Source organism: Manacus vitellinus, unplaced genomic scaffold, assembly GCF_001715985.3.
Source record: "Manacus vitellinus isolate BGI_N305 unplaced genomic scaffold, ASM171598v3 scaffold_35_pilon, whole genome shotgun sequence".
NCBI lineage: Eukaryota > Metazoa > Chordata > Aves > Passeriformes > Pipridae > Manacus > Manacus vitellinus.
The window spans coordinates 7813278-7833843 of record NW_021940498.1 but is presented as its reverse complement, the minus strand read 5'-3'; the positions used below and the strand labels follow the sequence as shown (position 1 = coordinate 7833843).

General features: G+C 47.8%; 1 protein-coding gene across 1 annotated transcript in view; it reads left to right on the top strand.

Annotated features, from left to right (window-relative positions):
• HUNK (hormonally up-regulated Neu-associated kinase) overlaps nt 1-20566 on the top strand; it is a 45358-nt gene that overhangs the window by 1359 nt on the left and 23433 nt on the right. Inside the window, exons 2-3 of the mRNA XM_025895602.2 lie at nt 14451-14505; nt 15994-16286. Coding sequence (XP_025751387.2) covers nt 14451-14505; nt 15994-16286 — 348 coding nt within the window. The remainder of the gene's footprint in view (nt 1-14450; nt 14506-15993; nt 16287-20566) is intronic.

The window sequence follows — 20566 nt, the reverse complement described above, 5'->3', positions numbered from 1 at the left end:
TGGAGGGTGAGCCCCCCGGGAGGAGGTTGGAGGAGCCCCCGGAGGATGGAGGAGCCCCCCCGGGGCTCTCCTTGGCGCCGTCCCCCAACTTCCCGCTGCCGGCGGGAACCGGCGCTTCCCCCCGCGCCTGCAACCTCGCCTTCCCCTTGGAATAATACTTCGCTTGCCTTGACCCGTCTTCCTTTTTTTATTTCTTTTTTAATTTTTAAATTTTAATTTTATCTTCTTCTCCCTCTCCACACCCTCTCCCTCTCCACACACCCCCCCCCTCGCTTGTTTAGTTTTTTCGTTTGGTTGGTTGGTTTGGTTTTGGGGTTGGGTTTTTTTGGGTGAGAGATGTGTTTTCCGTGGTGAGGCTCGTGCTGCTGAGGACCCGTCGCTGTGTTTAGTTTAGTCGCGACATGTCACGTGTGGGTACATGCACACGGGTGCTCGTCGGGCACCGGGGCGATGGGAGATGCTGCGGTGCCCGCAGGAGGGGGCACGGTCTGGCCGTCGCAAGTTGCTGGCACAGTGCACGGCAAATCTCTCTGATGATGGGATGCACCTCGGGTGGGTTTTTCCCGGGGTGCTGGTTAGAAAAGTCTGCTCAGAGTCTCCGCGTTTAGTTTGTTATACAGAGCCCTTCCATGGAGGGTTTTGCCCATCAGTCAGGACGTGTCGCAGCTTTATAAGGAGTAGAAGGAGCTTGGCTGGGCAGTAAACAGAGCAAGGACAAGCCCCCCGGGGTCCCCTCGTGAAGAGTTGTGCTGCTCTTGTTTAGCAGCACAACTTGTAAGTCCTGTAGGAGCAGCTGGGGGGGCTCAGCCTGGAGGAAGGGAGGCTCAGGGGGGACCTTCTTGCTCTCTGCAACTCCCTGACAGGAGTTTTTAGTGAAATGGGAGGCAGGCTCTTCTCCCAGGGAACAAGTGAAGATGAGAGGACATAACCTCAAGCTGTGCCAGGGAGGTCCAGGTTGGACATCAGGAGGAATGGAAGGGGTTGCTAAACACTGGCAGGGCTGCCCAGGGAGGTTTGGAGTCCCCATCCCTGGAGGTGTCCGAGCAATGACTGGATGTGGCACTCAGTGCTCTGGGCTGGGGGACAGGGTGGGCATTGGGCACAGGCTGGACTCAGTGCCCTCGGAGGGCTTTTCCAGCTCAGTGATTCTGTGAGCTATTGAATGCTGCTTCTCCTGTATCAGCCCCTGAACAGACGACAGTGTCCCGTCCCCAAAGCAGGTTGTTACTGAAAGCTCCCTGGACCAGTGGGGCTGTGCACATGTAACTCCCTCCAGCTCCAGCAGCCCTGGCACTGTGCTGCTGCCAAGATTGCACCTTGGCAATTGCATTCTTGTATTCTGGGGTAGTTATTTCCTTCTTCTTTTTTTTTTTTTTTTTCATTCCAGTAGATTTGTCACAGAGTGGGAATTAATATAGAGCTCTGAATCTCATCTTGAGAAAAATGATAAGGTTGGTGAATGTTATCATATAGGAATGCAAAAAAAAAAATGTTGCTGTCCTCTGTTACCAAGCGTGTGCTTCTCCTTGGCAACAGAAACATCCAATGATCCGCCAGTTGATAAAAGGCACATGCACACACACGTCCTCCCCACCTCCACGTTTTGGGATTGCTACATTTATCTCAGTCTGTTAAGAGGGGAAAAAATAAAAAGACCCACCACACGCCCCTCTGTCTCAGCTCCCGGGCCTGCTGCTAGGGTTGGGTTTTTTTTCCCCTTCCATCTCTTGAATAACACACACTGTGACAAAGTGACAAGCAGAAACTCAGAGGAGTCACGCTTCCTTCCTGCTGAGCTGCCGTGTCCATCTCTGGACAGGCAGGATGATCCCAGAGCTGTGTCTGACCTGAGCATCAAAGGGAGCTCTTGCTGTCAGTGGGTGAAAGATCACTCACATAGTTTCAAATTCATTAATCAAAGGTCCGTCTTCCCAGAAAATTTAATTTGAGATAATGGGTAGAAGATAAGGATTATCAATGATTTGCTTGGGGTGAGGTCCTCCCTCAGTGATGATCCTCCCTCTCAGTGGAGGGGTGAATGCTTTCCATCCCACGTGGGGATTTCACCCCTGATGGACATTGGGCTCTCCTGGGCATGTTCCTTTGCCGAGCTTCCACGTTGCCCCCAGCCAAAGGCAGCTGAAACGTGCCCAGACTGGCTCTGCCTTGCAGCTGCCAGCAGCTCTGCCCACATGGAGCCCACCACAGGCGACAGGGAGATGGGGGAGAGAGGGAAAACATCTGCTCACCCGGGCTCCTTCCTGCTGGAAGGAGAGGAGGCTGGGACTGGAAGGGTGTAGCAATGGGATTGGGAGCAAAAGTGCCAGGCGGTGTGAGAGTGGGGACCGTCTGTCGGCAGCAGGTTCTGTGGGAACAGGACCTTGTACATAAGGAATGTTTTATCTCCAGCATAGCATCCTGGTACATGCAGGGCCACATCCATTGCTAAGCTGTGTTTGTGGCCTCTGAGAAATCTCGGTGTAAAGCAGCCAGGGTGCTGGGGAGATGGGTCTGACAGTGCCAGGTCGGAGCCTGAGTGACAGCGATGCTCAGCACAGACACCTCCTCCTCCAGACATCAGGTGACTGGAGTCAGCCTGGAGTTAAGGGAGCTGTCTGAGACATGGCAGCAGCAGCTGCAGGTGACAGTTCTGTCATCCCTCCGTCCCTAAACTTGTGTTGTACCAGGAGGGAAAATTCCCCCCCTTGCTCCATAAGGGCTGGTGCTGTCCCCCATTCCATACCCTGAGTCACAAGTTGGCTGTGTGCAGTCTCCCAGTCGCTTGCTGAGGGAAAGTTGATCAGCAGGAGTGTGCACTCACTGCTCTCCCAAGTGGAGTTCAGCACAGCAGAGGGTGGAAGCACAGCCGTGTCCCGCCGACAGCTCCCTGGATCAGTGGGATCGCTGCATTTTTCTAAGCTGATGCTTTACGAGCCTGTTATTCCAGGATTAGTGCCTGCATGTGTTTTGAAAGGGAAAAAAAAGAACCAATCGACGTCTGATTTTTTTACGTTGTAAAGCCACTGTTGAGCCAAGGACATTGCCTAAATTCAATAAAATTGCCCTAAGAATGTGAAGTAGAGTCTTACTGCTGATGTCTGGTAGCTGTTCTGGCAGAGCCCGGGCCCTTATGGTCACTGAAATGTCTGACTTTAGCGAGGGGAGCCCAAACAGGTTTTGATTTGCAGCAGCCTTTAGCAACTCCACGGGAGTTAATGTGCATTGTTGTTTCAGAAAATGGTGTGTTTAGGAATGAAATCCGTGGATTAATGAGTCCCCAGCTAGGCTTGGATCCACTGCACTGACACAATGCATTGTACAGAATCGAGGCAGCGTGGGGTGGGTGCCAAAAATCTGCCATTACCTCACCCTGACATTACTAGAAGCTAAAAGGGTCTTGGAGAGAGCCTGGGACGGTACATTCTGTGGGCCAAACGCTGGTTGCTTTAGCGGGGCAGCTGATGGATGATGCCCTTTGAGTGACCTGTGTGGGACGGCAGCTCCCGCAAGCTCAGGGGGGTGAGCTGAGGTGAGATGTTTAAACCTTCCCCGTGAAGGTTTTTATCAGTGGGCTTTAAAGCACGTCCCTCCCAGTGCTGCCTGTGGTTTGTGCTGCCACAGTGCCAGGCATGTTATTATTTTCTGGGCTTGCAGAACCGATGCAATTAAGTGTACTTTAGCTGAGCGCACGGGAATGTTGAACAGATTACTCTTTCCGTGGCTTTTGAATAGAATATCGCAGCCTATAATCTGACATTTTGGGGTAAAGGGCTGATTTGTCAGCTTGGCTCAGGCAGTCTTTATTGCTAATCCTAAGGAAACATCGTTCCTCTGCGAAGAGCAAGCCAATTTAGCTTTAAGTTGTGGCTCTGGAGCCCTGCTGAGTGAGCTGTATTCGGGTAACTTTGGGAGCCTGTGCACAGTATTTCCTTGGATTGTTCCAAGCCTTCTGCTGATGGCTCAGGAGGGTCAGTCACTGGGCAGAGGGAATCAGGCAAAGGCAGATATCGCAATATACTGATTTTTTTGCACTCTTAGGCAGCTGAGAGTATGCTGCCATCCCTGTGGTGGGGTGAGGGGGGGTCTGTCAGCAGAATGAGTAATTGTGTTATCTATTATGTTATTTCCTGTGGATCCCAATAGCTGTGCAGCACTGCAGAGTGACAATCTATTGACAATATATTGAGCCCAAGTTCCTGTAAACAAACCCGAGCCAAGATTATACTCAACTCCCTTTTTGGTGTAATCTTTGGCACTAGGAAAAAAGAGTCCCTGAGGCGAATTGGATCGTTTGATTTCTCATCCACCGAAAGCTTTGTTTATCACTTTTTTTAGCACTATTGTTAAGATGGAACAAGGTACATTTTTAGTCACAGTTAATCAAGTGGCTTTCTGCAACAGTGGGAAGCAGGGGCTAAAAATACAGTTTTACCAGTTTCTTCTATGAAGGCAAAGCAATTAATATTAAAAGTGGCCTTTTCACAGAAGAGTTCGCATTCAGAATGTGTTCCTGTATTAAAAAGCGAAGAAAAAATAAAAAGAAGAGGTGTGTTTGGGCCCCCTGGAGGAGCTGGGGTGGGTGGGTGGGCAGAGCAGCCTCCCTGCAGAGAGCTGGAAATGCCTCTTTGCGTCACAGTGTTAATTTTGCCTTGATAAATTCACTGGGACTTCAGGGAATGGAGACTTGGTCGCCAAAGGCCTTTGGGTGTGTTGGTAGGGGAGATGTTGCCCTGCTGATGCCCTGGGTAACCCTTCTTCCCTTGGGGGCATAGGGGAAACCAACTCTGGTGGGGGCTTCCTATTAAGGGCTTCTGGGCTGTGGCTGTCAGCCCTGTGTGTATCCCAAAATCCAGCAGTAGTCCTGGCTTAAAACCTGGGAAAATGGGTACAGACTCATGTACAGTTCTAGGTTTTTTTACCTTTGTCAGAGATCTGAGTTTTGGGGGCCCTCTATGTGTGTGTGGTGTCCCTTCCAACCCCCAAGTCACTTCATTGCAAACAAAAGTTGAGTTTCTAAGGTGCCTGCTGGTCTTTCACTTCGAGCCTTTCCTTTTTTTTTTTCTCCCACAGGTATTGTGGGGTTGCAGGTAAAACTGAGAGACCTGTAATTCCTTCATTGTTTTCAGGGGCTCTGAGGGTGAAGCTGCAGGATTTTAATTTGAAATTTGATCTGTTATTTATGTTCTTCCCCCAGTGATACTTGTACATCAGTTTCCTGGCTGTGTTTGTTCTGTCACTCTTAAATGTTTAGTTAGTAGTTCTCTCCTTACCTGTTTCTCTACATACTTTCAAATATTTATCTCTATCAAACAAACAAAAAAAAAAAATCCTGTTTTGAAAAGCTGTGCAAATCCACAGGGTGGCTTTTTCCCAGAATGCTGTTCACCTTCATTAACAGCTGCCAACTGTTGCACCTGGATGCTATGCCACTCTTAATTACACACACCGAGGAAAGAAAAGGAGGGTGTTTCTTGCAGCCTGAATTTTGCCATTTTCTTGCTGCCCAGCATTTGCTCTCACAGCTTTGGCACTGTTCTTTTCCCAGAGGTTTGTGTCTGTGTGTGCAGATACATGATTTGTACTGAACCTACACATATGTTGTGAACATGTGATGCTCCAGGAAATGATTTGGAGAGTCATGGTTGCAATGGCAGCACTGAGGACTCGTCTGGGAGTGGGACCAGGAGATAGGTTGCTGTGTCAGCTTAGTATTCCCTGAGAAGTTATGGAGCTTGCAGGAGTTTGGCACAAGGCAGAGTGAAGCCAAACTGCTGGCGTGCTCCCTCCTGCTCAGTTCAACTGCTCGTGGTTCACCTGGAGAATAACCAATTCACTGGTTGTAAAGCCACACTCTTCCCCGTCCTGTCCTGTGTTGCACACTGGGTGTAAGCAGGAATGAGCTTGGGAAGGCCAGAGAGCCTGTTCATTAATGCAGTCTGGCTTCCAGGAAGATTGCCTTAATGTTTTCCAGCTGTGGCTTGCAACTTGTTCTGGGATGAGCTGAATGGATGCACATGTGGCAGTTCCTTATCCTCTTGAGATAATCTGCTTTCAAGTCTACATTCAGCAGTTTTAAGGATGTTGGTAACAGTGTGTGTCAGCAATGTGCTTCTTTTCCTACAGACTCCCAGCTTCAGTGGCATATGCAGGGTGGAAGGAGTGTTTAGGTTGAATTGATACCAGGTGTGGTTCTTCCATCTGGGTCCGTGTGTTTGTTCTTGCAAGTTTTGTATTTTTACCGTGTTTAATGATATGTAAAGCTGTATGCCTGTTCTTGTAGGCATGTGTTACCCATAAATGTCCTGGTAATTAAGGATTGCAGTGTCTCCTCTCACACCAGTGACCCGGAGAACGCCACTGCAGCCTCTTGGTTTCGGCAGATGCAGCACGTCTGTGCCCCTCTGCCCTCCTGAGCTGTTTGTTTGCCTGCAGTGGGGAAGATGCAGGGTATTAATGAGCAGCACTTGCTCTTCACAAGGATATAACCCCAGCAGGGAAGCAGTCGTGAGATGGTGTGACAAACCTTCTGGTGACTGAAGTGTAGCAGTCTGCCTCAAACCCAAGCTGTTGTGTTGTATGAACAGTGGCATAAAAATGAGATGAGAGTTTATGTGCTGACTGCGCTGTTCTTCAAGGTTATGGGGAAGCATCTAAAGCTGTCCAAAGCCAGGAACTGGGGAGATACCAGCCAGAAGCTGAATTAGGTGGATTGCAGTGTTGGTGCTCACCTGGCAGCACGAGGTACAACTGCACCAAAGTGAACTGGCTGGGCTCAGGCCGTCCTGGCAGTGCTGTTCTGCTTGCAGGGCTGCTGCACTTTGCCTTCCTTCAGCTCCACATTGGCTCAGCCATTATTTTCTGGTAAGCTAAAGAGCAAAAAAACCCAAACCTCCCAAATCTGTGACTCTAAAACAGGTCCTGCTGTGTTTCCCCACTGGGTTCTCTGATCTCCTTGAGGGTATGAACCTGGTGCTGTGGGTGGTTTTGGTGAGCTGATGGAGGTCATGATGATGGAGAGAGACAGGATGGCTCTTCTGGAGTAAGAGAGAGGCCAACATCACAAACACAGCTCTGGGGCCCACACTGCAACAGAGGTGCCCCTTTCTAAGCTGGTGCAGTGAATCCCTGCATAACCTGTGTGCTGATCTGTGCTTGGTGCTGTCAGAGAACAGGATCAAACCTCACCTTCATGGAAAGACCCTGGGAGGAGTTTCCGTGGTCCCCCAGGGAAACCACCTGCAAAAAATTAACAGGAAGCTGGTGCTGCCCTGACCAAAGTCCCCTTTGCTGTCAGTGCTTTGCCCTGCTGAGCTCTGGGTTCAGACACCTTTGATGCTACACCTGGTGTGGCTTCTTCTCATTTGCAGGATCAGAGCTACTGGCACAGTGAGAGAATCACTGCAACAAAGAGAACTAAAAAAAGCTAAGTTATATAAAATAAAGTTCCTTTGCTCTCTGTCTGTTGTGGAAGATTGTCATGGAAACATTTTTTTCAGAGAATAAATTTATTTTCTGTGAATAATGTCCACAGAGCTGAGGGAGAGAACATATTATTTATATATATATTTATATATATATATATAAACTTCATTGGAGACACGTTTTCCTTGGCTCCCAGCAGTTGTAAATGTTTCATCTGCTGTGTTTTAAATCACTACAAAGGAGGGTATTACCTGAGCCTCAAAAGCAGTGGCTCTGGGGTTTCTGGCTGTTGGTTTTTCTCTTCCTTAAAGCCAGAAAGCTGCTGTTGGTATTAAATCAGGGACACTTAGCCTTCCATAAGTCCAGTTCTACATTAGATCACTAAAATGTGAAACAGGGGCTGTTTAATATGAAACACATCCCGAGTCCCTGATCAGGAAAACGGGAAGCCACGTTAGCTGCCCGGTTTCTCCTGTAGGGATTGGTGCTGGAGCAGTGTCATTGGGTATCAGTCCTCTGCTTCTGCTTCCCCACTTGTAACCTGAGATCTTCATCTGTCTCCCTGTGACAGGAGAAGTTTTCAGCCTTGGGAAGGCAAGTTGTGGTTTATCAGAAGCAGCTGGATGGGACACGGTTCGCTTGCATCGTCTGTGCCCTTCCAAGCCTCAGCTCCCGTGGCTGCCTCTTGCCCCAACAGCCTGTTAGGGACACATCTGGGTGGAAGGGACCTCCCCTTCCCAGCAGTTGTCCTACTGGGTGGAGGGAGCCTCCTGTTCCCAGCAGTTGCCACACTGGCCGCCTCCAGGAGTGGTTGTGAGTAGCCATGGATTTCCATGGATGTGAGGTGAAGACCTTGCTGGTCTGAAGGGGTTTTCCGTCTGCTTTCCGTGTGCCTGTGTGACAGGCCCTGAAGAATGTCTTCCCTGTTGGCTCATCATACCTTGAGTTCAAAGAGTTTTCCTCTGCAGAGCTGGGCATACCAGTCCTACCTTATGAAGGGGGGTCAGAAAGCCCTTTTCTGGAAAACACTGAGAATCTGCAAAGTGACGCTTGATGGATATTTTCCATGTCAGTGGCAAGGCAAACCCATCTGTCCAGGGGTTCAAGAGACACACTTTCTCCTTGCAGGGGATGTCTCTGGCCCAGAGGCTGGTTTGACAAGCTCCTAAGTATTTCTTTTGGAACCTCCTCGGTGCATCCTCGTGCATCTCTGTGTCTGGCTTTCTGCCACCTCTACTTTCATCAGTCTCTGCATAATCTCTCTTGACTTGTGCAGATATCCTTGGAGGCCAGGGAGGTAAAAATGTGCTCCTCTCCCTCGGGGGTGCAGTTATAGCTCCCCCATTAATTAGCTGACCAAGAGAGCACTGAGGGGTTGCTGGAATTGATTTCTTTCTGCCGAAGGCGAGACAGTTCCCCGCCGTGACCCACTCAAGACAAGCCATGTGTTCCTTCCCAGGGAAGGGGCTGTTCTGTATTCCTGCTTCCCAGGCTGTGCTCTGACCCTGTGGCATCCGTGCCTTGAACAAAATCCTGCTGCTTTGGACATGCAGGGCCAAGGAAAAAATGGGGGGTTTGGAGGTTTCTTTTCAGGGTGGCTGGGTGGAGGCAGGATTGTGGCACCCTCCTTGCCCCGAAACCATCTCCCACTGGTCCCTGAGCTCTAAAGGTCCAGCTGTTCCAGGTGGCACAGACACTGGCAGGTTGGGATGTGTCTGTTTGCATGATTCCTCCTGACACTTCACGTTGGCATTCTCCTAATTTAAATACTTTGAGCTTCAGTCAGCTACTGCAACAAACAGTTCCTGGACCTCAGACTGTTCCGAAACTCTTTTCATAACTCTTCCCAAAATTTGAACATTGTTTTGGAATTACTGGCACCAGAACTGGATGCAGTAATCTAATAATAGTCCCCAGTGCCTTGGACAGGTGTAATTAATACCTTTTCTTGCTTTAACGAATACATCCTGCTTATGGTTGTAGGGATTATGTTTAAGTTGGCTGTGGCATCAAGAGGATTTATGATCGTTTGCTTATCTCAAGTGCTCCTGAATACCTTTCTGCACTGCTGGATACTGTCATTTTCAGGCTGTAGGGAATGGGAAGATGTTCTTTTTATCCCCTGGCCATTTGATTCATTCTGTTCAGGCTGCCGTGGATCTGAAGTATGTGAGGGAGTGTACTCAGAGCTGCTTTCTGGTTTGGAAGAGTTTGTTTCATCAGGGGCTGATTTCAGGCTTTCCTGACTGTCTGGTGTGCCAGCAGAGAGAGTGGCCTTCTGCCTGCTGAGACATTTATCCTGTACTTGTCTCTACAGCTGGTTTTGTGTATTGCTAAGCCCAAAACTCTTGGCTTGCACTGTCAGAGGCTCAGAAGAAAAGAGAATACCTTAACAGAAGTGCTACCTTTTCTGATTGCTGGTTTTACTAAATATCAGAGCAAATGCCAAAATAAACCTGTATATTCAGCTGTCCTGCAAATAGCAGATACAAATCTATGACAGACTGAATCTTGCCACTCAAGTGATATTATATATCAAACTATTATATATATATTATATTTTATGTGTTATTTCACAATATAATATATTACAATATTATATTATAATATGTTATTCTATTACATTATATATATTTTATATATCAAGAGATTATATTCCTTGTTTAACATAAAACCTCAACACTTCTCTGTGTAGCTGCTGAGCATCCTTTTCACACTGTGTGCACATGTTTAACTCAGCCTCTGTCCCCCTGCTCCATTCGTGGCAAGCAGACAAGGCAGATGTAAAAGTCTCACAGAACTGGGTGGTACAGGCTGCAAGGTAATTTAGCAGAGGCCTAACATGGAGCATGTTACCTTTTTTATGGTTTCAATGTGTTCAGTCTCATGGGGAGAGTTAAGTTTGTGTTCCTGTCATGTTGTCTTGTGTCACCTGTGCCTGACAGTCCTGAGGGAAGAGCTGTGATTTCTCTCTGTCCTTGCTGAAGGGCACAGTTTGTCAAGTTCTGGTGTGCATTTGCTTGGATGATCCTTTTCTTTACTGCTTTGTTCCTTAAGATACTGGAACTTGCTATATAAGTTCCTTTACTGCACTGTAAAATTTGCTAAGCTGTAGCAGTTGAAGGAAAGAATAAACGCTACCCAGAGAATGAAGTTGGCATTTTCCAACCCTTGGATTCAGTTGTGAAAAGTAACTTGTTACATGCCTGGCTGGTTGGTTGCCCAAATTGAGATGCCCTTGAAGGGACTGCTGACAATTGTGCAGGCTTCAAAGTTAGGTCTGTGTAATATGATTTGAGTTGGCCACCCAAAATCACCAGCTGGTTTTGAAAACGAAGCTCAGATTTTCGTGGTGAGAACAGTGGTAAATTCAAAGCAAGCTGCAAGTGATGCCAGACAGCTATCACTGGGAGTGGGGGAGAAAAGGAACTCAATTCATTGCCTTCTTGGGCACATTAAAAAAAACCACAAAAAACAAAAAAAACCTGCAGTACTAATGGCTGTAAAATATCTCCGTGGTCTGGCTCTTTGTCTCATTCCCCTGGCAAAGCTTAAACTAAACAATAAAAGTTTGTGGGTTTAGGTGCACAAGTCCAGATCTCAGGCCTTCCTGTTGCTTATCCCCTGAGCTGTGCCCTGTAGCCCGTGGCTCTGAACTTCCTTGGCATGGTCAGGGTGCCATCTCCAGCAAGTCTGCCAAAATAGACCCTAGCAGGGAAAAAAAAAAGGGGGGAAAAAAAGGCAGAAAAAAAGGCTGGGTGGTTGTCCCTCCAACAGCTGAATACTCCTTTCGACAGTTGAAGTTCCTTCTCTTGTGCTCTGTGGTCTCCTGGCCAAATCCCACAGCGCCTGCTGGATTCCTTTTCAAACCAGTTTCCTCTCCATTCAGCCAGAGGTCCCTTTGGCAGCAGCCAGCAGGAACTGCCTCCCTCTCAGTCGGACTTAGGAGGGAATTTGCAGAAGGAAACAATCCGAGTGGTCGGGTAGGTGGAGAAAGCTCTTTAAAAGTCCCCAAGATGTCATACCCTGGCTCTGCGAGGTCACGTGCCATCCTCTGTTCCCTGCAAAGTTAAACATGTTCTAACATTATTTGCCAAGCTGGGGCCGCTGCTGTGAAGCTGTTCCTCTGGTTGTTATCGCAGGCGTGTGACGTGAGCATTGTTCGGGGCCTCTTGGCCTCGGCTCCTCAAACGGGTCCTTGAGAAAACCTGTTTTCTGGCAAACAGGAAGGCAAGTGCTGAGGGGCGTCTCAGAGGCCAAGAGACAGCCTGTGCAGAGACCTGGCAAACCAGGAACCCGAGGCTGAACTCACCCCTGGGCGCTCCGAGTGCCGGAGTCACTGCTGGTCACGGGGTTGTCGCTGGGGTTTGAGTCAGGTGGAATCATGATGCGTCAACAAGGCAAAGATTGAGATTCACCAGGGAAAGTCAGGTAGGGGGATTGATGTTTTTACAGTAATGGCTTGAATAAAGCTCTTTGCATCTTGGGGAGGGAACAACCAACCAAAAAACCAGGAATTCAGTTGGCCTTCCACCAGTTTTGTGTGTTGGTGAGCTTGGATCTCCCCTCCTGCCCCGGCAGTATTCTGGTTTTGTGTCCAGCTTCATCCTGGCACCCAGCATGTGGTTTCCCAGCAGCAGCACACAGCAGGCACGCCATGCCTTGAATCTCTTACTGAAGCACAGCAGAAGTTGAAAAATGGGAGCTTTCAAAGCAGAATTCCAGCACCGAGGAGTATTTATGGAGGGTCAGCTCACAGAAACAAGCTGTCTTGGTAGGACTGAGCAGCAGCCTGAGGAAGCAGCCTCAGGCTGGGACATGCCTGGGGTGTGTGTGAGCCACCTTCCCTGCTTTGTGGCAATTCCATGTGTCAAGGCACGAGTGCTCACAGAGGGGATGCAAAATGAGTTTTCTCAGGGTGCAGCAGTGATCCAGCAACCAAAGGCTCCCGGGTTTCTCCTGGCAACGTTTGGTCCTTTAAACTGTTCCTTCTTGCTTTCCCTCGGGGCCGTGCTGTGAGTGATTTCGTGCAGTTTGGTGCCAGTGAGCTTCACCCTCCTCCGCCTCCCTGCCGCGGATTCACAGGCCCTCCCAAAGCAGAGCTGGCAGGAATCCTCCCCCTGCCCGTGTGTGTCCTACACGTGCCTCTGTTTGGGTGATGACACGTGCCCGTGTTTGCCGGTGGTGATGTAGCTGCTTGGTTCTCCAAGAGGATCTGTGGAGAAGGAGTGGTGCTTGCACTTGCCTCACCTCCACTTCTGGGTGCTTTAGCCCAACCTGAACTATTTTAGCGCGACGATCGAGAGAAGCAGCAATTGCTCATATGATGTGTCACACCATAAACTTCAGGAAAGCAATTCATTCCAACAGTGTAATTCTAGGACTCGGGAACCAAAAATATGGGCTATTACTCATCTTTGTATCTCATAAAACAGAATAACCTAAACCATTTATCTGTTTACACAGCAGAGGTTTAGGGAAAAGCAAAGTGTTGAATGTCAAGAGCCACTGTTGCTACATACTCGGAGTGATTACTTGCTTTATCATTTATTTTTTTTATCTCTGTGCCAATATTGGCCAAGAATTCGAGTCAGGAGATAGGCATGATGCAGAAACAAAGAGCCCCTACTTGAAACTTGGGAGAGCGGAGCTGAATCACTGGCATGTCTTGAGTAGGCTGTGAGAGCTCGAATGTGTTTGTTTTATGATTACCCAACATCTACAGTATTTTCTCTACTGAATGCTTTTTCCTTCTGCATGAATGAAGTTTCCAGGTGCATGCACACACGTCTACCCTGCACAGGAGGCCGTGTGTGTTAAATGTGTTGGGGCACATTTGGTCTTCAGTTGCCTCGGTCTAACTCAGGATGAACTTGAAATCAGGGATATTTAGCTAAGTCAGCCCCAGAGTAACTGCCTGCAGAGCTTGATCCCTGGATCAAGCTGTTGCTGGAACAAATCTGTGGTTTCCACCTTTGTTAGCTGTGCTGGGGGGACTCTTGTACCTGATGCAGAGAGTCTTGAAGGGGGAAAGATAGCTCGGAGTCGGGGTGAGTCTGAAAGTAGCTTTGCTTGTTGGCTGGGATGGGTGGGGTGCCTGACCAAGTGTCTGTCAAAATCAAGGAGAAAATTTGTCCTTAAGGCATAGAAAGTTAATTCTTTGTGATGGTGAAAAGGTCCTCAAGTAGTCATATAGTTGGCTCTGTCTTCTGGGTTCACATGGTTGCCCTGAACCAGCTGAGCTCAGCCTGGGCAGCAGATGTGGACACGTGTCATAATGTGCCTTTTTTAATTTTGATCCATGAATTGGGGGTGACTTACCAATATGAATAACAGGTTGTTGCTCCGTATTGTTAACATTCCATGTTTTGTACCCCGTGGAAAATATTTTTTTAATATTATTTATTTTTGCAGAGGTGGTGGTGTGCTGCCAGTGTGCAGTGTGGTATTTCATATTTCTGTAACCCATGAAGTTGTCTGTCCTCACCAGAGTAACTTATGTGGTTTGCTGTCAGAATAACCCTTGCCAGCCTCTGTGCTCTGTTTCATCTTATTAGATGAAATAATGTACTAATTTAAGTCTGTTTCCTTGGTGAATCCACCTGAGGGCTTCAAAAATGGTGAAGTTGAGCTCTGATTTACCTGCTGTTTTATCTGATGACTAAATGATCTTTCTTTAATATGACTAGTCAGGAGTGTGGCTTCCAGGTGTTTGCGTTCCTGATGCTGCTCCGAGCTTCACCCAGGCAGTTGTCTGTGTGTGGTGTTCAGCCTTATCTCTTTATCAGGGGTTTGTCATCAGAGTGATCTTTCCATAGCAGAAATGTATCCAGCTCATAACACGCTCAGCAATATTGGCTTCTGGCTCTTAGGACAGACTATGAAGCCCTAATTCCTGTAGTTTTACTCTTCAGTTCCTCTGCTGATAAAACTTGACTTTGATTCAAGGCTTTTGTGTCAAAGGGTTGGGGTCTGTTTTTGTTGTCATGTTTCCAGACCCTGCTTTTTGTGGCTTTTTTTCTCGACAGGAAAACCAAAATGTTCGCTAATTTACCCTTTGCTTTGCTTGCAGAAAAAATAAAGGTAAGGCCAGTCAGAGAGGGAGCTGTTATGTCCTTGATGTGTGCTTGGCACTTTCTCAGGCTGGGAAGGAGGCCAGATAAATTATTCCAAACCTATCTCCCTATGGTAAAACCCACCAGGCTGCAGTGCTGTGGGTTGTCAGGATGTAGTTGGCCAGGGTGGGAGGAGAGTTTGCTGGGAGTAGTTGGTCTGTTGGCTGTGAGGAGGGATGTTGTGCAAGCTGGAGATAAAACCCAAGCCCCAGAGGGTTCTCTCTAAGTTGAGGGTAAATAAAACTGAAGTTTTCCCCATATTTGTTATTCCTGCTCATTGTAGGACTGCTAAGGTAATGCAGGAACTCCTCCAAGGCCAAATCCAGGCAGACAGCAAAGATCTGGGTGCAGCATCTTTGTGCCTCCCCCTGAGGAGGCAGATGTGGCATTTTCTGTTTGTTTTACTGGACCTGTACCCGTGCAAACAAGACTCCTTCACGTCATGTAAAAATCAGTATCCTGCAGGAATACCAGGCAGTGTTTCCCGCCTCTCATCCTGATGAACAGACAGCTGTCACTTGGGTGACAACAGGCAGAGCTCCGAGGAAATGAGGAGCCCAGGAGGAGGATTTTGTGGTGCCTTTTGTTGCTGAGCCTGGCAAAAGCTGTTCAGGTTTTTTTCTGGTGCAAATGACCTGGAAGATGACCTGCAGCACGCAATTGAAATAAGAAATCTCAATGAATAAATATCTATCTATAAACACCTTCCACTGGACCAGGTTGCTCCAACCTGCCCTTGGACACTTCCAGGGGTGGGGCAGTTTCTCTGGGCAACCTGTGCCAGGACCTCACCACCCTCACAGGGAAGAGCTTCTTCCTAATCTCTAATTTGAATTTACACTCTCAGTCTGAAGCCATTCCCCCTTGCTCTTGTCCAAAGTCCCTCTCCAGCTCTCTTGAGAGAGAGAGAGAGAGAAAAAGAGGGAAAATGTGCCATGAGAGTGGTTACCAAAATTATTTTGTTTTTCATAGTATGTTTTTCTCCTGCTTAATCATGCAAAGCTAATGCTTGACTATAGTCTAAGAAAATTGTCATGGAAGCACATCATCTCAAGTTGCATATTCAAAGCCAGGAGAAGCTAAAAATGGCACTTAAAACCTGTAAACACCAGCCTGGAGGCTTTCTGAGTAAACAGCTAAAAGAAATGCCCAGTGTTTGGTGTGCAAAGTGCTTGTGTGTAGATAGTGGGATTGTTTCCTCTGCTTTGTTACTTGTTTCCTTGCTGTAATTTTTGACTGTCATTGCACAAGGAAATAAAGAAAGGTCTGGTCAGTGGGGTTGGAAAAACATCTCTCTCTCTGACCTGTGCAGTTGTGCTTGAAACCGTGGTGTGTCAGCCGAGATGGACATCCTTTAAATGTCATTATTTTGAGGTTGTTTATACAAGGTTAAAGCAATAAATCACCCATGTGACTGCTAACAGCCCCCCCTACCCCCTGTTTTTTTTTCCCTTAGGTGGCAGTGAAAGTCATTGACAAGAAAAGAGCCAAAAAGGACACCTACGTCACCAAGAACCTGCGACGGGAAGGGCAGATCCAGCAGATGATCCGCCACCCAAACATTGCTCAGCTGCTGGATATCCTGGAGACCGAAAACAGCTACTACCTTGTCATGGAGCTGTGCCCTGGGGGCAACTTGATGCACAAGATCTACGAGAAGAAGAGGCTCGAGGAGCACGAGGCGCGCAAATACATCCGGCAGCTCATCCTGGCGGTGGAACATCTCCACCGGGCAGGGGTGGTCCACAGGTAACCCTAAAGACCCTCCCTGGTGAAGATGCTTGTGTTTTAGACACGGGAAGGTATCTGCAGAAAGCACCTTAGCAAGTGTGTGGCTTCAAGTGGGCACACAGGAGACCTGCTGACTCCATGTCCAGGAGATGATCCTTGTGGGTTCCTTCCAGCTCAGGATATTCTGTGGTTCTGTGTCCATAGAGATAACCTGTGCATCCCAAAAGTAAAGGCCCTTTCCCTGCAAGCACTTGTTTTGCCTCTTCAAAGCTCTGGACCAGCGTGAGCTGGTGAATCATTTTGCTGTTTCTTTGAGAAGGTGGTTGTGGCTGTTGTTTCCCTGGTGGAAATACAGCGGTGTGGGGAGTTGGAAGATCATCTGGGCTCCAGGGGAAACAGGGCTCATCCAAGAGGAGCCTGTGGAGGGCTGATGAGTCAGGAGTAGCTGCCTCTGAAGTTCCTGAGCAAGCAGCAAGTGGAAGAGGCTGGGAGAGTGCAGGTGCAGGTATCACACGTGGTGCCTTTCTCCACTTAGTGCTCTTGGCTGCTATGGAGACAGGAGGATGGTGGGCTGGATGGACCTTTGGTCCGAGCCAGTATATCTCCTCTCCTGTTCTTAGGTGTATTTATAGGGCACTGTGCTAAGAAGGAGGCTCTGCTTTCTAAATTTGGGCCAGCTGGTGTTAAGTCTGGACTCCCACACAGTTCCCATATGATGCTGAGCAAGTTGTGTAGGCCCCATCCTCTTAGGTTATGTAGGCAGGTTGTAGGAGCCAGACATCTGAATGCTTTTGAGGATCTGGGTCTTCACTTCCTTGGCTTTGCTGGCTGTGTGGAGGATGGAGGGCTGTGCCCAGGGCCACTGTGCAGGCAGCTCCTCCAGCTGTGCCCAGCTGTGTGCTGAGCTGTGCAGCGTGGGTGCATCTGGCTTGGTGGAACTCCACGTGCTCTGAAACCTGCTTTTTTTTGTCTGGAGTCTTTGTCTATATTCCCTGTGATCCATCAGGGATAAAGTGCTATGTGCACATGTGAGCCCAGGAGTGCTGAGGTCTTATCTCGAGCTAAATTTCAGGTACCACTGTAATATAAATATTTGAGCAGCCACCAGGTCCATTCTGCAGGTTGTCTACGAGCCACAAAACTGCTGATCTCTTTAAATTATTAACCCCACAGTTTGGGGCATGGACAAGGAAGGAAGTCTGTTTATTGCTTTAAGGGATCAATTGCTGTCTGGTATTGAGAGAGAGAGATGAAGGAAACGAAGTTTCTGAGATGAGCAGAGGAAAACACGTCAGGAGCAGATGAACATGTTCAGCTTTTAACAGCAGGACTGAGTTCAGCAGCAGCAGTTCCTCTCCCTGAAAAATTTGTAGTGGCCAAGGCACTTAAAGGGGGTTGGTAGGCTTGGCTTTGATTCCTTTCTCTTTCAGAGAGGTTTCAAACCCACATTTTGTACAAAAATAGCTTGTTCCCTAAGTACAGGCTGGAATCAACAGGCTGGTGTGGTGGGAAGGAAGGCAAGGCTTTGGGGACCGAGGAGCCCGAGTTCCCATGCGGATGCTGCAGGTTTGGCCCTCACCCCTTCCCTCCCTGCTGTCTCTGAACATCAGCACAGCTCCCAGAGCCTGGAGGGTGAGGGATATGAGTGAGCAGGGGGAGGAAGCAGCTCTGAGAGCTCTGCCATGCTCTGCTGTGTCTGGCAGCTGAGCTCTGCCCGCCCAGCCCTGTGGCGTTGAATTAATCCTTACCCCAAAGGCAGCCACTCCATCCACTCTGGTTCTCAGCTCACAGCACAGAGCTGCTTCTTGGGAGCCTTCCACACGGTGAATGAGCAGGTCTAATTCTGCCTAAACTGATAAAATTTGACAGAATCACAGGCAACGTATCTGCAAGTATTTTCCCTGGCTTAACCCATTCGATGTCTTGACCTGTTCTGCAAACCAAGCGTGTAGAGCAGTGTAGAGACGCAGGAAAAGCTCTGGTGGCACGATCCAGATTTATTCTCCTGGCTCTCTGCGAGCAAGAGAGGGAGAAAGAATAATAATTACCCGGGGAGTTGTCCTTCAGCATCTCAGGCTTCCGACTGTGGCAGCTCTAAAAACAGACCGCTCAGCCGGCTACTGAAGAGTGGGGGGGGGGAAAAAACAGTGATTCATTCTGTCCCTGGATGAAATGGCAGTGTTGTTGTTGATATTTTTAAAGCAGGTAAAAATACCAACACTTTCATGTGCTTGGTGATCTGTGGGTGTTTGCATTCGCTGCGTGGGGAACAAACCTGGGCCAGAACTCGAGGCTGGTGTTTGTCTCTCCATATGATTTCACCATTCACATTTTCACACTGAAAAGTGTTCCCTGGCTGTTTTGTTGCAAAGAAGTCATTAGGTTTGTCTGCATGATTCAGGGAATAATAGAGACGACTTACCGTGTTCTATAACTTAGGATGGAAAAAACACCCAGATGAAATAAGTTGCATATAATTTGCTTACATTATTCCAGGAATATTACTCAGAAAGCTTCATGGCTTGCAGTCTTGGCATGGCAGAAAAGCACTCTGATCTCTGGTCTTTGGACAAGTCCAGGGATCCAGAATTCAATGGAAATGCTTCTGTTAAGAGGCACTGATGTGCGAAAAGCCTAAAATTAAAGAACTTTAGGAAACCTCATTTTATTTAGAGATGTAAAAGTACCTCCAAACTCATGTTTGGCCGTACAGACGTGTTTAAAATTATAAATATTCATGTGCTAAGATGGATGAAGAAGTTCCTGAGTGCAGAAGCTGCATCTTTGGTGAGGGCTGTCCAGGGCTGAGAACTCCTTGGCTGCTTGCTGAAAGCAAAATGCCACAAGTCTATATATAATTTCATGTAATCATTTGTGTTTCGTTCCCTCTATCAGGAGGGTTGGCTGGTTGCTAAAAATAAACTTGCAACAAGCTCAGCTGTGAATCAGGTAGGAATATTTATCTTTCCCTCCGACAGAGGAAAACAAACCCAAATGGCAGGATCTGGTAAAGCTTTCTCTTGGCAGAGGGTGTTTACACAGCCCTTCACGCTGTCAAAAAGCAGGATGAACAATAAGCCCTTAGGGAGCATAAGGACAGCAGAGAAAACGAAGTGAAAGCCTTGGTGCTTGCCATTGCATCCCACAGGAAATTCTCAACAACCCTTTTAAAGTCACTTTAACAAAACTCAGTCCCATTCAGTGCAATTACTGTCAGGATGTCAAAGAAAGGAATTTAATGATGTATTGGTGGCAAAGATAGCTTTCTGTGTTCCCCCTTTTTTCTGTCCTCCTGGCAGCATATTTGTACCTTCCACTGCCATTTGGTGATTAAAAGCAGATCAGGAGCTTGGAAGACACAAAAAAGGCCCTGAGGTTTTGAGCAGAGTAAGGTGATGCCATACAATCCAGATGCTCAGGGTGGCACAGGATTCCTGCTCTGGTACCTGCTCCTTTGGCATGTTGGCTTTGATAACTTCCATCCTATTAATTTTAAGTGCCAGATGCTGATGAAATATTTATGACAGATCCTGCACCACAGAACAAACTCCTCTTTTGAAGTGCAGAGCTGGTTTCTCTTTCTATGTTATGTCAGATTTCAAAATTACCTTGGGGCATTCTCTTGGAGTGCTCTGATGTAAACAAACTAAACATCATTTTAGTGAAGACAATAGACTGAATCCCTCTTTTACAGAGGCAGACACATGGAATTCAGGGATGCTACTGACAGAAGAATCGGGTTCAATAAGTGGTATTTTGATAACAAACCCTTTGAAATGTATATTGACATATAAATGTGATGATGAACCCAAATCTCACCTCTGGCTCCTGCACAGGGCTGCAGAATGGGCTTGTGGGTTGGTAGTTAAGGAGTGATTTTTTTTTTGTGGTGCTGTTGTGATTAAAAATAAGATGCAGGAGACAGCAGCCAACAACTTCTGCTTTGCAGCTGCTTGCTGGTAAAACCTTCCTTCTCATCCTTCCTCCCCCAGACAAGAAATAAAGTGTGAAATGTAAAACTTCCATTTGCAGCCTGCTGCCTGCCATGGCATGGAATATAAACTGCTTTTGGGAGTACACTTGTGTTCCTCACTGCAGGCACTGACTGGAGTTGAGGTTTCCAAAGTGGTCTGAGAAGCTCTAAGCAAAGCCAGGGATGAATCAGCCCCATCAACAAACTCCCAAATGAACTTATCCCATAAAGATGGTGTATTTTCAGACCCAGGGAATGTTACCTCTTTGCTGCCAGCTTCACAGGCTGCAAAGGCATAAATATCTGCTGATTCTCCACACTGTGG